Source organism: Prionailurus bengalensis, chromosome D4 (assembly GCF_016509475.1).
Source record: "Prionailurus bengalensis isolate Pbe53 chromosome D4, Fcat_Pben_1.1_paternal_pri, whole genome shotgun sequence".
Classification (NCBI taxonomy): domain Eukaryota; kingdom Metazoa; phylum Chordata; class Mammalia; order Carnivora; family Felidae; genus Prionailurus; species Prionailurus bengalensis.
In genome coordinates, this window is record NC_057359.1 from 66072549 (window position 1) to 66086657 (window position 14109).

A 14109-nucleotide genomic window follows, 5' to 3' on the forward strand; every position below is an offset into this window, starting at 1 on the left:
TGGATCCAAAGGACAGGAAGTAACAGATGTTTGTTAGATGCAAATAGTTCTTTCCTGCCTCAGAACTATGTATCATAATCCCAGCAAATGGAATACAAAAGCCTATAATTTTTAATAAGCTATCAATGTAATTTTTACACATCTTCAATCCCTTCCCTTAAGAGCCAGAAGAGAAATTCAAACAGCTAACCTCAGAGTTCTTAGCACCATTTCAGCTATTGTGGGCACACACTTGGTGCCCCTCCTCCAGTGATATCTGCACATGGTAATATGCAATGACGCATTATGCTCACATGAAGTTTTCTCTTCTGGATTACTCCAGGTATAAAAAAGTAAAATGGACAGGATGAACTGGACAGAGATTGAGTTCATGCTGCAGGGACTTTCTGAGTACCCCAAAGTGGAAAAACTCCTTTTCATCATGTGCTTGATGATGTACCTGGTGATCCTGCTAGGGAACAGCACCTTGATCATACTAATTCTCCTAGATTCCCGCCTCCATACGCCCATGTACTTCTTCCTTGGTAATCTTTCCTTCCTAAATATTTGTTACACGTCCTCCTTTATCCCCTTAATGTTAATTCACTTCCTATCACAGAAGAAAACCATCTCCTTCACTAGGTGTGTTGTTCAGATGTCTGTCTCCTACACTATGGGGTCCACCGAGTGCGTGTTTCTAGCAGTGATGGCATATGACCGTTACGTGGCCATCTGTAACCCTCTGAGATACCCCATCATCATGAGCAAGGCACTTTGCATTCAGATGGCAGCCCTCTCCTGGGGACTGGGCTTTCTCAATTCACTGACAGAAACTATACTTGCAATACAGTTGCCCTTCTGTGGAAAAAATGTCATTAACCACTTTGTTTGTGAAATATTGGCCTTTGTCAAACTGGCTTGCGCAGATATTTCCCTGAATGAGATTGCTATAATGTTGGGCAATGTAATATTTTTGTTTTCTCCATTATTGTTAATTTGTATCTCCTACATTTTCATCCTTTCTACTGTACTAAGAATCAATTCAGCAGAAGGAAGAAAAAAGGCCTTCTGTACCTGTTCAGCCCACTTAACAGCAGTGACCTTGTTTTATGGGACAATCCTCTTCATATACATGAAGCCAAAGTCCAAAGACTCTGCTGTTGACAAACTGATTGCTCTATGGAGTAGTCACTCCCATGCCAATGATATGCCTATCATCTATAGCCTGAGGAACACAGAGGTGTTGGAGCTGTGAGAAAAATGATGAGTAGACAGTGGCTCTGGAGGAAAGGATGAAAAACTTACATCTTTGAGTTCATGCACAAAATAAACTCATAGATTTGAGGAAAAAGTTTTTCATATAAACAAAACAAAAGAAATAAAGATTGTAGGTAGAATTACAGAATTTAGGAGTTGGAAAGCAATTTCAAGACAATAATATAACTTTACCTTTCATGAAAATGTTGTTACAAAATATAAAGACAACCAGTATAAGAAGTGAGCGTAAACTTTGAGAAATAAGAAAAAAATGAGATTAAGCTTTTCCAAGAAAATCTAGTACAGATAATCTTTAATTGATGGTGTTATATCCTAATAAACCCATTGAAAGTTGAGAATATCACAAGCCAATAAAGCCTTTAATACACCTAATCTACTGAACATCAGAGCTTAGCCTAGCCTAACTTGAAAATGCTCATAACACTTACATTAGCCTATAATTGGTCAAAAACATCTCATACAAAGCCTATTGACAATTGAGTATTGAATATTTCATATAACTTATTGAGTACTGTACTGAAACTGAAAAACAGAATGGTTGTTTGGGTACGGGATGGTTTGAGTGTTATCAGCTCTTTACTCTCATGATCATGTGTCTCAGACTGGAAGCTGGGGCCACTGCCATTTCCTAGCGCAACGAAAGAGTAGTATACCACATGTTACTAGCCCACAAAAAGATCACAATTCAAATTTTAAAGTAAGGTTTCTACTGAATGCATATAATTTTCACATCATTGTAAAGTCGACATATCCTAAGTCAAACCATTTTAATGTATGGGCCATCTGTATGTATGTCTACTGAACAAATAAAACATGTATTTTTCAGTTCCCTTTCAAGAGAACTACTTGAGTTTTCCTGTTTGTTTGTCTGTTTGTTTGTTACTGATTTTTGTTTTACCCAAGGATTTGACCTGAGTCTAATCTAATATTTCAGGTACATATTTCCCCTTCTTCTTTCCCTCCTTTTTCTCCCATGTTTGCACATGCTGTGCTACATTCACTATTACCTCTCCAATTATATCATGTTCTTTCACACCTAAAGACAACAGCTACTTCATCCCCATCATCACATTTCTCTTTCTATGGTAACAGCCCAGAAATCTCATTAAACACAATTCAAGTGTTAGATCTTCTACAAACCCTTCCAAAGTTTACTGGGCTAGTTATTCCCTTCTCTATGCTGCCCTGAGTTTTATCTCTGTTATGGCTATTTTCCATTTATACTATAAACATTTGTTAAATTCTGAAATCCCCCCATGTCAGAACTCACTGTTCTCTGTATAAAGTTGAATGTCAAATATATTTAAAACAGTAGGCACGGGGTGCCTGAGTGGCTCAGTCATTTAAGCATGCAACTGTTGGTTTCGGCTCAGGCCAAGATCTCGTGGTTCTTGAGTCAAGCCCCACATTCGGTTCTGTGCTGATGGTGTATACAGAGATTCTCTCTCTCTCTCTCTCTCTCTCTCTCTCTCTTTCTCTCTCTCTCTGTCTGCTCCTTCTCTCTCTCTCTCAAAATAAATAAATAAAACATGTAATAAAAATTACTTTAAAATGTCTTTAAAATAAAACAGTAGCCAGTATTTAACTACTGAATTAACATTTCTTTTAAAATGTTTGTTTGGGAGCGCCTGGGTGGCGCAGTCGGTTGGGCCTCTGACTTCAGCCAGGTCACGATCTCGCGGTCAATGAGTTCGAGCCCCGCGTCAGACTCTGGGCTGATGGCTCAGAGCCTGGAGCCTGTTTCCGATTCTGTGTCTCCCTCTCTCTCTGCCCCTCCCTGTTCATGCTCTGTCTCTCTCTGTCCCAAAAATAAATAAACGTTGAAAAAAAAATTTTAATGTTTGTTTGTTTGTTTACTTACAGAAGGAGCGGGGGAGGGGCAGAGAAAAGGAGAGAAATATTTCCAAGAAGGCTCTATGCTGTCAGCAGAGTCTGACCTGTGGCTCAGTCCATAAACCATAATATCATGACCTAAGCAGAGATCAAAAGTCAGACGCTTAACTGATGGAGGCACCCAGGGTCCCCAACATTTTCAAAGAAGAATAAAATATAGTCCAAGTCCTTGATATAATACAGAAAGATAAGAGAACTTGAATTTATGCATTATTTCATTGACTAAACAACATATCCAACAGCTTTGGGTAAAATATCAGCTAATATTAAATGTATGGACATATAAGGGCAGATAAAAGAATGATAAATATACTGAAGAGGTCATTTGGGTTGGGTAAGGCAAAAATCATATCAGTGTATAATTATTCTATAATGAGGAATTGCTGGGGAAAAATATATCAATTGTATAAACCCTTCCCAAGGTATACTGACAATTTCACTCTTTCAGAAGCAATAGTCATTTTAAATATTTCCTTTAAAAAAATCCCCTTGAAATTGCTCGTAATAATTTTAGTTTTATTTTTTATGTGATATCCTAACATCTATTTATACATAATACAGGTGAGCTGCCTGGTACAGTGCCACAGACTGAGCTGGTTGAGGAGAGTAGCTCTGCTCAAGGGCCATCCAGCAAAGGTTTCAACAACTCAATAGAGTTCAGGAGGGAATCCCTGCTTGTTCTGCCCGCAGGGTGTTTGGGGGCCTGAAGTAATAAGTAAAATGTCAACATGAAAGGGAGTCCCAGTTCAGGTTGTCAGAACTCAAGTAGACTTTAATAAATGTTTATTTCGGTGTGCCATTGAGATTTTATCATTGTTTATTACTTTGTTTCATTGTAGCAATATAAGACTGATGTAGCAATGACTGGTTTGATCACCTATCCAACACTGACTCACCTGGTCTTTATCCCTCTTAAAAGATTCATAATTTTATTGATTTGTCTATCCTATTTTTATCCATAGGGAAATATCTTGGTAAGTCCAAACCCCTACCTTACTTCCTAGAATATTAGCATTTTTTACCTTTCATACTGAGATATACAATCCATCTGGAATTAATTTTTGTGTATCATATAAGCCAAGGTCAAGATTTATTTTTTATCCTGTGCACACTATTTAACTCAACATGACTTTATTGGAAAGCTTCCTTCTCCACTGCACTGCAGCGTCACTTTTGAATAAACTGACCATATATGTTTGGATGTCTTTTGGACCTCTTGTTCTGTTCCACTAGTCTATTCTTATCTGTGCTACATTATCTTATTAGCTATAGCTCTATAATAAGGCTTGATTTTGGTCTTCTAAATTATTTCTTCTTTATGGGTGTGTTAGCTAGTGTTGGCATTTGTATGTTTTAGTATCTGCTTATCTATTTTCACAATATAACTGCTGAAATTCTGAGACTGCCTTGAACCTACATTTCAATTTGGAAAGAATGACATCTTCTGAGAGCAAATTGAGGGCTGATGGGGGGTGGGAGGGAGGGGAGGGTGGGTGGTGGGTATTGAGGAGGGCACCTGTTGGGATGAGCACTAGGTGTTGTATGGAAACCAATTTGACAATAAATTTCATATATTAAAAAAAAAGAATGAAGGAATGACATCTTTAGATTACTGAATCTTCTAATACATTAATTTAGCCTTTAAAATTTCTCTCAATAATTTTTTATTGATTTTTCTTGTATACATGCCTTGCACATATTAGGTTTATTCATATATTTTTATATTTTTGATAAATTATAAATTATGCTTTAAATTCTATTTAAACTCTATTATAAACTGTGCTTTAAATTGTATTTTTTTACTTTCTTATTATTGGTATGTAGTGATTTTTGTATGATAAGTTTATAACAATAAATAATTTATTTATAATAATTATATATAATATATAAATATATATTATAAAAATTATATATAATTATTTATTTATATAAATTGTTAATTTATTAACAATCTTGGTAAATTCACTTTTTTGCAACAATTTTTTAAATTTTTAATTGAAGTATAGTTGACATTAAATTTATTTATTAATTCTAATATTTGTAGAACATTTGAGTATTCTATATACATATAGTATCATTCATAAATAGTGACAGATTTGTGTTCATTATTTATATCATTTATTATTACTTTTAATACTGACTGTAAATTCTGGTGCTATTATAAGTGGCATATTCAGGAGCTGAGACAAATAAGGTAAAATGAGAGAATTTTATTTGAAAAGTGTATTGGTGCTTGAAAATGGCTAAGGACTATTTAAAACTAGGTTTTAGATTCCTAAAATATTAAGATTCCTCTTGTAAAAAAAACAAGCAGATTGTAGGAGACATAAAATATTTCTAGTTCCAAAATACTATAGCAAATATAAAGTCCATTTTCTTAGTACCAGCTGTAAATGAGCTCCCAGGAATCCTTTAAAATGTATTTCTAATGATTTTAGTGAGACTGAACAGAAGAGAATAAGTAAAAAAAAATACATTACTCTCTGATTTCTAATAAGTGTAAAGCAAATTAACAAATTTCCAAGTAAGTTGTGTAAAACAACTTAGGACACAGTAAACAGTAGGGCATGATATCTGCTGAGAGATTGTTAATTAATCCCAGATGGACTGTACATCTCAATATGAAAGGTAAAAATGTAAAGGTTTTAGAAAGTAAGATTACGGGGCACCTGGGTGGCGCAGTCGGTTAAGTGTCCGACTTCAGCCAGGTCACGATCTCACGGTCTGTGAGTTCGAGCCCCGCGTCAGGCTCTGGGCTGATGGCTCAGAGCCTGGAGCCTGTTTCCGATTCTGTGTCTCCCTCTCTCTCTGCCCCTCCCCAGTTCATGCTCTGTCTCTCTCTGTCCCAAAAAATAAATAAACGTTGAAAAAAATTAAAAAAAAAAAAAAAAGAAAGTAAGATTAGGAGGATTGGACTACCAGGATATTTCCCTAGTTTCTTTGTAAGACAGAGTGAAAATTGGTTTCTGAATTTTAAAATTCAGTTAAAATCATGAATTTACAATATTGTAATTACTACAAGAATCTGATTAACTTGGAGTCTATTCAAATATGTAATGCTGATTGCCCTCTGTCAAGGTTGCTATATAGTATTAAACTTTTTGGTTCTAATATAGTATTATTTTTATAACTTTTTGTTCTTCTCCACCTATGATGCATTACTTGGTTTTTCTTGTCATCCAAGCTAGGACACTTGACAATGAAAGAGAACTATTACTAATTATACCAGGGAAACTGGTGTTAAGTAGACTAGTTCTGAGCAAATGAGACATATGGTCACCATTCTAAGGTTGGTTCTATTAGGACCAACATGTTCCAAAGACACAAGATGTTTCACTAAAAAAAAGCAGGCATTATGCTTTGTTTGTGCCCTGGCTGACAGCAACTACTTAAGCTTTGCTCTGAAACTGATGTCTTCCAAGGTCCGGATGTAAGTTCATGGAGTCATGATTCTCTGGGACTCAGGTGGTAACAATTTAAGATATAATTCCACATTTGTGGGTCCAATTCTGGGTTCTATATTCTATTCCATTGGTCTTTGTGTCTGTTTTTGTGCCAATGCCATAATGTCTTGATGATTACAGATTTGTAGTAAAGTCCGGGATTGTGATGCCTCCCACTTTGGTTTTCTTTTTCAACATTACTTTGGCTATTTCAGGTCTTTTGTAGTTCCATACAAATTTTAGGATTGTTTGTTCTAGCTCTGAGAATGCCAGTGCAGTTTTTTTTTTTTAATTTTTTTTAATTTTTTTTTCAACGTTTATTTATTTTTGGGACAGAGAGACAGAGCATGAACGGGGGAGGGGCAGAGAGAGAGGGAGACACAGAATCGGAAACAGGCTCCAGGCTCTGAGCCATCAGCCCAGAGCCTGACGCGGGGCTCGAACTCCCGGACCGCGAGATCGTGACCTGGCTGAAGTCGGACGCTCAACCGACTGCGCCACCCAGGCACCCCGCCAGTGCAGTTTTGATGGGGATTACATTGAATGTGTAGATTGCTTTGTTAATATCAACATTTTAACAATATTTGTTCTTCCAATCCATGAGCATGGAATGTTTTTCCATTTCTTTCTGTCAATTTCCTTCAGAAATTTTCTATACTTTTCAGCATACAGATATTTTACAACTTTGGTTAGGTTTATTCCTAGATATTTTATGGTTCTTGGTGCAATTGTAAATGGGATCAATGTCTTGATTTCTCTTTCTGTTGCTTTATTTTTGGTGTATAGAAATGTAAACAATTTCTGTGCATTGATTTTACATCCTGCAACTTTGCTGAATTCATGTATCAGTTCTCACAGCTTTTTTGGTGTAGTCTTTAGAGTTTTCCACATAGAATATCATGTCATCTGTGAAAAGTGAAAGTTTGGCTTCTTCTTTGCCAATTTGGATGCCTTTTATTTCATTTTATTATCTGATTGCTGAGGCTATGACATCCAACACCATGTTAAACAACAGTGGTGAGAGTGGGCATCCCTGTTATGTTCCTAATCTCAGGGGAAAAGCTCTTAGTTTTTCACCACTGAGGATGATTTTAGCTATGGGCTTTTCATATATATCTTATATGATGCTAAGGTATGTTCCTTCTATCCCAACTTTCTTGAGGGTTTTTATTAAGAAAGGATATGTATTTTGTCAAATACTTTTTCTGCACATGGTTCTTATCCTTTCTTCTTTTAATGTGATGTATCACACTGATTAATTTGCAAGTACTGAGCCAGCCTCGCAGCCCAGCAATGAATCCCACTTGATCATGGTGAAAATTATCTTAATATACTGTTGAATTCGATTTGCTAGTATCTTATTGAGAATTTCTGCATCCATGTTCATCAGGGATATTGGCCTGTAATTCTCCTTTTACTGCGGTCTCTGTCTGGCTTGGTAATCAAGGTAATTCTGGCTTTATAGAATGAGTCTGGAAGTTTTCCTTCTGTTTATATTTTTTGGAACAGCTTGAGAAGAATAGGTATGGCCAACTAAACTTTTACAAAGCAGGAAAGAGTGTCCAATGGAAAAAAGATAGTCTCTTTAGCAAATGGGTCTGGGAGAACTGGACAGTAACATGTAGAAGAAGGAAACTAGACCACTTTCTTACACCATACACAAAAATAAAAACAAAATGGATGAAAGACCTAAAAGTGAGACAGGAAACCATCAAAACCCTAGAGGAGAAAACAGGCAACAACCTCTTTGACTTCAGCCGTGGCAACTTCTTACTCGACATGTCTCCAAAGGCAAGGGAAATAAAAGCAAAAATGAACTACTGGAACTTCATCAAGATAAAAAGCTTCTGCATGTCAAAGGAAACAATCAAAAAATGAATAAGGCAACTGACAGAATTGGAAAAGATATTTGCAAATGACATATCCAATAAAGGGTTAGGGTTCAAAATCTATAAAGAACTTATCAAACTCAACACCTGAAACACAAATAATCCAGTGAAGAAATGGGCAGAAGATATGAATAGACACTTTTCCAAGGAAGATATCCAGATGGCCAACAGGCACATGAAAAGATGCTCAACATTACTCATCATCAGGGAAAGACAAATCAAAACCACACTGAGATACCACCTCACATCAGTCAGAGTGGCTAAAATAAACAACTCAGGGAACAACAGATGTTGGCAAGGATATGGAGAAACTGTTACACTGTTGGTGGGAATGCAAACTGGTGCAGCTACTCTGGAGAACAGTGTGGAGGTTCCTCAAAAAATTAAAAACAGGTTTACCCTATGACCCAGCAATAGAATTACTAGGAATTTATCCAAAGGATACAGAAATGTTGATTCATAGGAGCACATGTACTCCAGTGTTTATAGCAGCGCTTTCAACAATAGCCAAATTATGGAATGAGCCAAAATGTCCATCAATTGATGAATGGATAAAGGAGATGTGGGAGGAGCCAAGATGTCGGAACAGCATGGAAGCTTTTTGTATGTCTCACATCGATGAAATACAGCCAGAGCAACACTAAACTATCCCACACACCTAGAAAACTGATTGGAAGATTAACACAACAACCTGCACAACCTGAACCACAGAATTCAGCAGGTACATGACACGAAGAACTGAACTTGGGGAGCAAGAAGCCCCAAAAGGTAGGGAACCCCTTTTGCGGGCGGAGAAAGGATGGAGACTGGGGAGGGGGGAGAATATGGGAAAAGCACCCCTCCCCAAAAGCAGCTGGAGAGAAAGTGGAAAATTGGAAACAGCCTCAGGGACTATACTAAAAAGGGAGAAAGGATAAAGGAGAGATAAATTCCATTAAGACTGTAAACAAGGGGAGTGCAAAGGCTGCAGTTCTGCAGCTCGATACCTGGCAGTGCTCCGGTGGGCAAGGATAATCCCCAGGAACAGAGTGGGGTCTGGGAGGTTCTCAGTCCACATGGGGAAAAGCGGTTCCACTGCTGGAAGGACATTTGGTAGAGAATATTGAAGCCACCTGGTCCCAGCAGACCCCAGAAGTCAGCCATATTCGCTGGTGCTGGGGCAAGGTTGTTGAGGGTGAAGCCTGGTGCCAGATGTGTGTTATGATTTTCCAAGGTCTCTGAAATGCTGAGGCTACACTGTCTTGCGATCTTTTTTGGGGGAGGGCTGGCACCTGGCTGCAGTCTTGGGGCACTGGCAACAGCAGGGTCCAGCAGGCATTCCTGGGTACAGCCGACATTCGGCCATTGCTCATTTGGCCATTGCTCAGTGAGACCCTCCCACAGAGGGGCAGGTCAGGTCAAAGCAGAATCCTTCGGAAGTAGGGGGCCAGGGAAAACAGCCGCATCTGAGACAAAACTTGGGAGAGAGGTACTGCCTAGGGCCTGGTCACAGAGAGTGGAAAAGCAGGGAGTGGACGAGAGCTGAAGACAGAGGACCGGTGCACAATTGCTGATCCAGGAGAATAGACTGGGTGGCTGGATGGTGCCATTTTTCACAGTTCCCTTGCATGCGCATGCTCACCGACAAGCACCTCAACAATCCACCCCAGTAGGCTAGCAGCACCATCTAGTGGAGAGAGAAGCTGTTACACTGAGCCCTGCCCAACTGGGTCAACTTCGCTCTTCAAACACAAACCTCACCACCGGCTTAATTTAAGGACTATAAAGAGCTACATGGACTGACCTCTAGGGGAAAACAAAGCAATTTCAGTCCTACTTCAATATGTTGGCAGGTTCATCTATTCATTTTTTTTCTCTCTCTTTTTCCTTTTTCTCTTTTACAATTCTTTTCTTTTTCTTGAATACAGAAAGAGAAAAACCTCATTTTTATTTTCAATTTTTATTAAAAATATTTTTCTTTAATTTTTACTACTATATTTTTTACTTTTGTGTAATTTTTCAAATTCTAGTTTACTTCCATCATTTTATTTGTCTACTTCAGTGTACAAACCTTTTCAAATTTTCAAACAATTTCCATTTTTATGGTTTTCCTTTTTCTCTTTTTCATTTCTTTTCTTTTTCTTGAATGCAGAAAGAAAAACCTCATTCTTACTTTCAATTTCTTTTAAAAAATATTTTTATTTTATTTTTATTACTATATTTTTTACTTTTATGTAATTTTTTTCAAATTCTATCTTACTCCCATCATTTTATTTGTCAACTATAGTGTATTCACTTTTTCAAATTTTTAAACCATTTCTTTTTTTTGTCTTTTCTTTTCTTTTTTCTTTTTCTATCATTTTTCTCATTTTCTGTCTTTTTTCTTAAATACATAAAGGAAATTCATATTTCCTTTTTAATTATTATTAAAAATATTTTTCTATAATTTTTTTCTACTATATTCTCTATTTTGTGTATTTTAGTCTACTTTAGTGTATTCATTTTTTCAATCTCAAATGATTTCCTTTTTTTCTCTTCCCACCTTTATTTTTTGTTTCTCTAATCTGTCAAACCACTTTCTACACCCAGACCAAAACACACCTAGGATCTAGCATCATCTATTCAATTTGTGTGTGTGTGTGTGTGTGTGTGTGTTTAAATTTTAATTTTAATATTTTTTTATTTTAATTTTTTTAATTTCAATTTTTCTACCTCATTAATTCCTTTTCTCCCTTCAAAATGACAAAACGAAGGAATTCACCCCAAAAGAAAGAGCATGAAGAAACGACAACCAAGGATTTAACCAACACAGACACAAGCAAGATGTCTGAACCAGAATTATAATCACGATAATAAGGATACTAGCTGGAGTCGAAAATAGATTAGAAACACTTTCTGTGGAGAAAAAAGAACTAAAAGCTAGTCAGGATGAAATAAAAAATGCTAAAAGTGAGCTGCAATCTTGAATGGTTGCCATAGTGGCAAGAATAGATGAGGCAGAGCAGCGAATCAGCAATATGGAGGACAAACTTATGGAGAAAAATGAAGCAGAAAAAAAGAGGGGGATTAAGGCAAAAGAGCACAACTTAAGAATTAGGGAAATCAGTGACTCACTAAAAAGGAACAACATCAGAATCATAGGGGTCCCAGAAGAGGAAGAGAGAGAAATAGGGGTAGAAGGATACGTGAGCTAATCATAGCGGAAAACTTTGCTAACCTGGGGAAAGATACAGACATCAAAATCCATGAAGCACAGAGGACCCCCATTAGGTTCAACAAAAACCAGCCATCAACAGGGCATATTATAGTCAAATTCACATAATACTCAAGCAAGGAAAGAATCATGAAAGCAGCAAGGGAAAAAAAGTCCCTAACCTACAAGAGAAGACAGATCAGGTTTGCAGCAGACCTATCCACAGAAACTTGGCAGGCCAGAAAGGAGTGGCAGGATATATTCAGTGTGCTGAATCAGAAAAATATATAGCCAAGAATTCTTTATCCAGCAAGGCTGTCATTCAAAATAGAAGGAGAGATTAAAAACTTTCCCAGACAAACAAGAATTAAGGAGTTTGTGACCACTAAACCAGCCCTGCAAGAAATTTTAAGGGCAACTTCTGAGGGGAGAAAAGATAAAAATATATATATACCAAAAGCAACAAAAGATTAGAAAGGACCAGAGAACACCACCAGAAACTCCAACTCTACAAGCATCATAATGGCAATAAATGCGTATCTTTCAGTACTCACTCTAAATGTCAATGGACTCAATGCGCCAATCAAAAGACATAGGGTAACATAATGGATAAGAAAACAAGACCCATGTATATGCTGTTTACAAGAGACCCACTTTAGACCTAAAGACACCTACAGGTTGAAAATAAGGGGATAGAGAACCATCTATCATGCTAATGGTCAACAAAAGAAAGCCGGAATACCCATACTTATATCAGACAATCTAGACTTTAAAATAAAGACCATATCAAGAGATGCAGAAGGGCATTACATCATAATCAAGGGGTCTATAGACCAAGAAGACCTAACAATTGTAAATATTTAGGAGCCAAATGTGGAAGCACCCAAATATATACATCAATTAATCACAGACATAAAGAAACTCGTCAATAGTAATACCATAATAGTAGGAGACTTCAACACCCCACTCACGGCAATGGACAGATGATCTAATCAAAAAATCAACAAGGAAACAATGGCTTTGAATGACACACTGGACCAGATGGACTTAACAGATATACTCAGAACATTTCACCCTAAAAGAGCAGAATATATATTCTTCTCCAGTGTACATGGAACATTCTCCAGAATAGACCATATACTCAGACACAAAGCAGGCCTAAGTGAGTACAAAAGGATTGAGATCATACCGTGCATATTTTCAGACCACAACGCTATGAAACTCGAAATCAACCGCAAGAAAAAATTTGGAAAGGTAACAAATACTTGAAGACTGAAGAACATCCTACTAAAGAATGAATGGGCTAATGAAGAAGTTAAAGAGGAAATTGAAAAGTATACGGAAGTCAATGAAAATGATAACACCACAACCCAAAACCTCTGGGATGCAGCAAAAGCAGTCATAAGAGGAAAGTATATAGCAATCCAGGCCTTCCTAAAGAAGGAAGAAGGATCTCAGACACACAACCTAACCTTACGCCTTAAGGAGCTGGAAAAAGAACAGCAAATAAAACCCAAAACCAGCAGAAGACAGGAAATAATAAAGATTAGAGCAGAAATTAATGCTATCGAAACAACAACAACAACAAAAAACAGTAGAACAGATCAATAAAACTAGAAGGTGTTTCTTTGAAAGAATTAACAAAATAGAAGCCACTAGCCAGTTTGATCAAGAAGAAAAAGGAAAGGACCCAAATAAGTAAAATCAAGAATGAAAGAGGAGAAATCACAACCAACACAACAGAAATAAAAACAATAATAAGAGAATATTTTGAGCAATAATATGCCAATAAAATGGGCAATCTGGAAGAAATGGACAAATTCCTACAAACATATACACTACCAAAACTGAAACAGGAAGAAATAGAAAATTTGAGCAGACCCATAACCAGTAAGGAAATCGAATTAGTAATCAAAAAGCTGCCAAAAAACAAGAGTCCAGGGCCAGATGGCTTTCCAGGGGAATTCTACCAAACAATTAAGGAAGAGTTAAGGATGATGGTGGCGTAGGAGGACGCTGGGCTCACCACATCCTGCTGATCACTAGATTCCACCTACACCTGCCTAAATAACCCAGAAAACCACCAGAAGACTAGCAGAACGGAGTCTCTGGAGCCAAGCGCAGATGAGAGGCCCACGGAAGAGGGTAGGAAGGGCGGTGAGGTGGTGTGCGCTCCACGGACTGGTGGGAGGGGCTGGGGTGGAGAGGCGGCCCACCGGCAAAGCAGAGCCCCCGAGTATGGCTGGCAAAAGCAGAGGGGCCAGACGGAGTGTGTTCTGACAGCAAGCGGGACTTAAAATCTGGAAGGTTATAAGCTAACAGCTCTGCTTGGAGAAGGGGAGGGCTGGAGGATGATGGGAGGGAGAGTTGTTGAGCCCCGGAAGACAGAGCGCAGCTTGGCGGGGAACAAAGGCGCTCGCCAGTGCCATCTCCCTCGCCCATGCCCCAACCAAAA

At 37.7% G+C, this 14109-nt stretch overlaps 1 protein-coding gene across 1 annotated transcript; it reads left to right on the forward strand.

Annotated features, from left to right (window-relative positions):
• The first annotated feature begins 337 nt into the window (after positions 1 to 337).
• Positions 338 to 1373, forward strand: LOC122474304 (olfactory receptor 13D1-like). Its single transcript, XM_043565177.1, has one exon. The coding sequence runs from the start codon at positions 338 to 340 to the stop codon at positions 1232 to 1234; it is 897 nt and encodes a 298-aa protein (XP_043421112.1). The 3' UTR covers positions 1235 to 1373.
• Positions 1374 to 14109: the final 12736 nt, after the last annotated feature.

What these genes read in the sequence shown, in the direction of transcription:
- LOC122474304 (XM_043565177.1), top strand. Translation starts at nt 338, where the DNA reads ATGGACAGGATGAACTGGACAGAGATTGAGTTCATGCTGCAGGGACTT.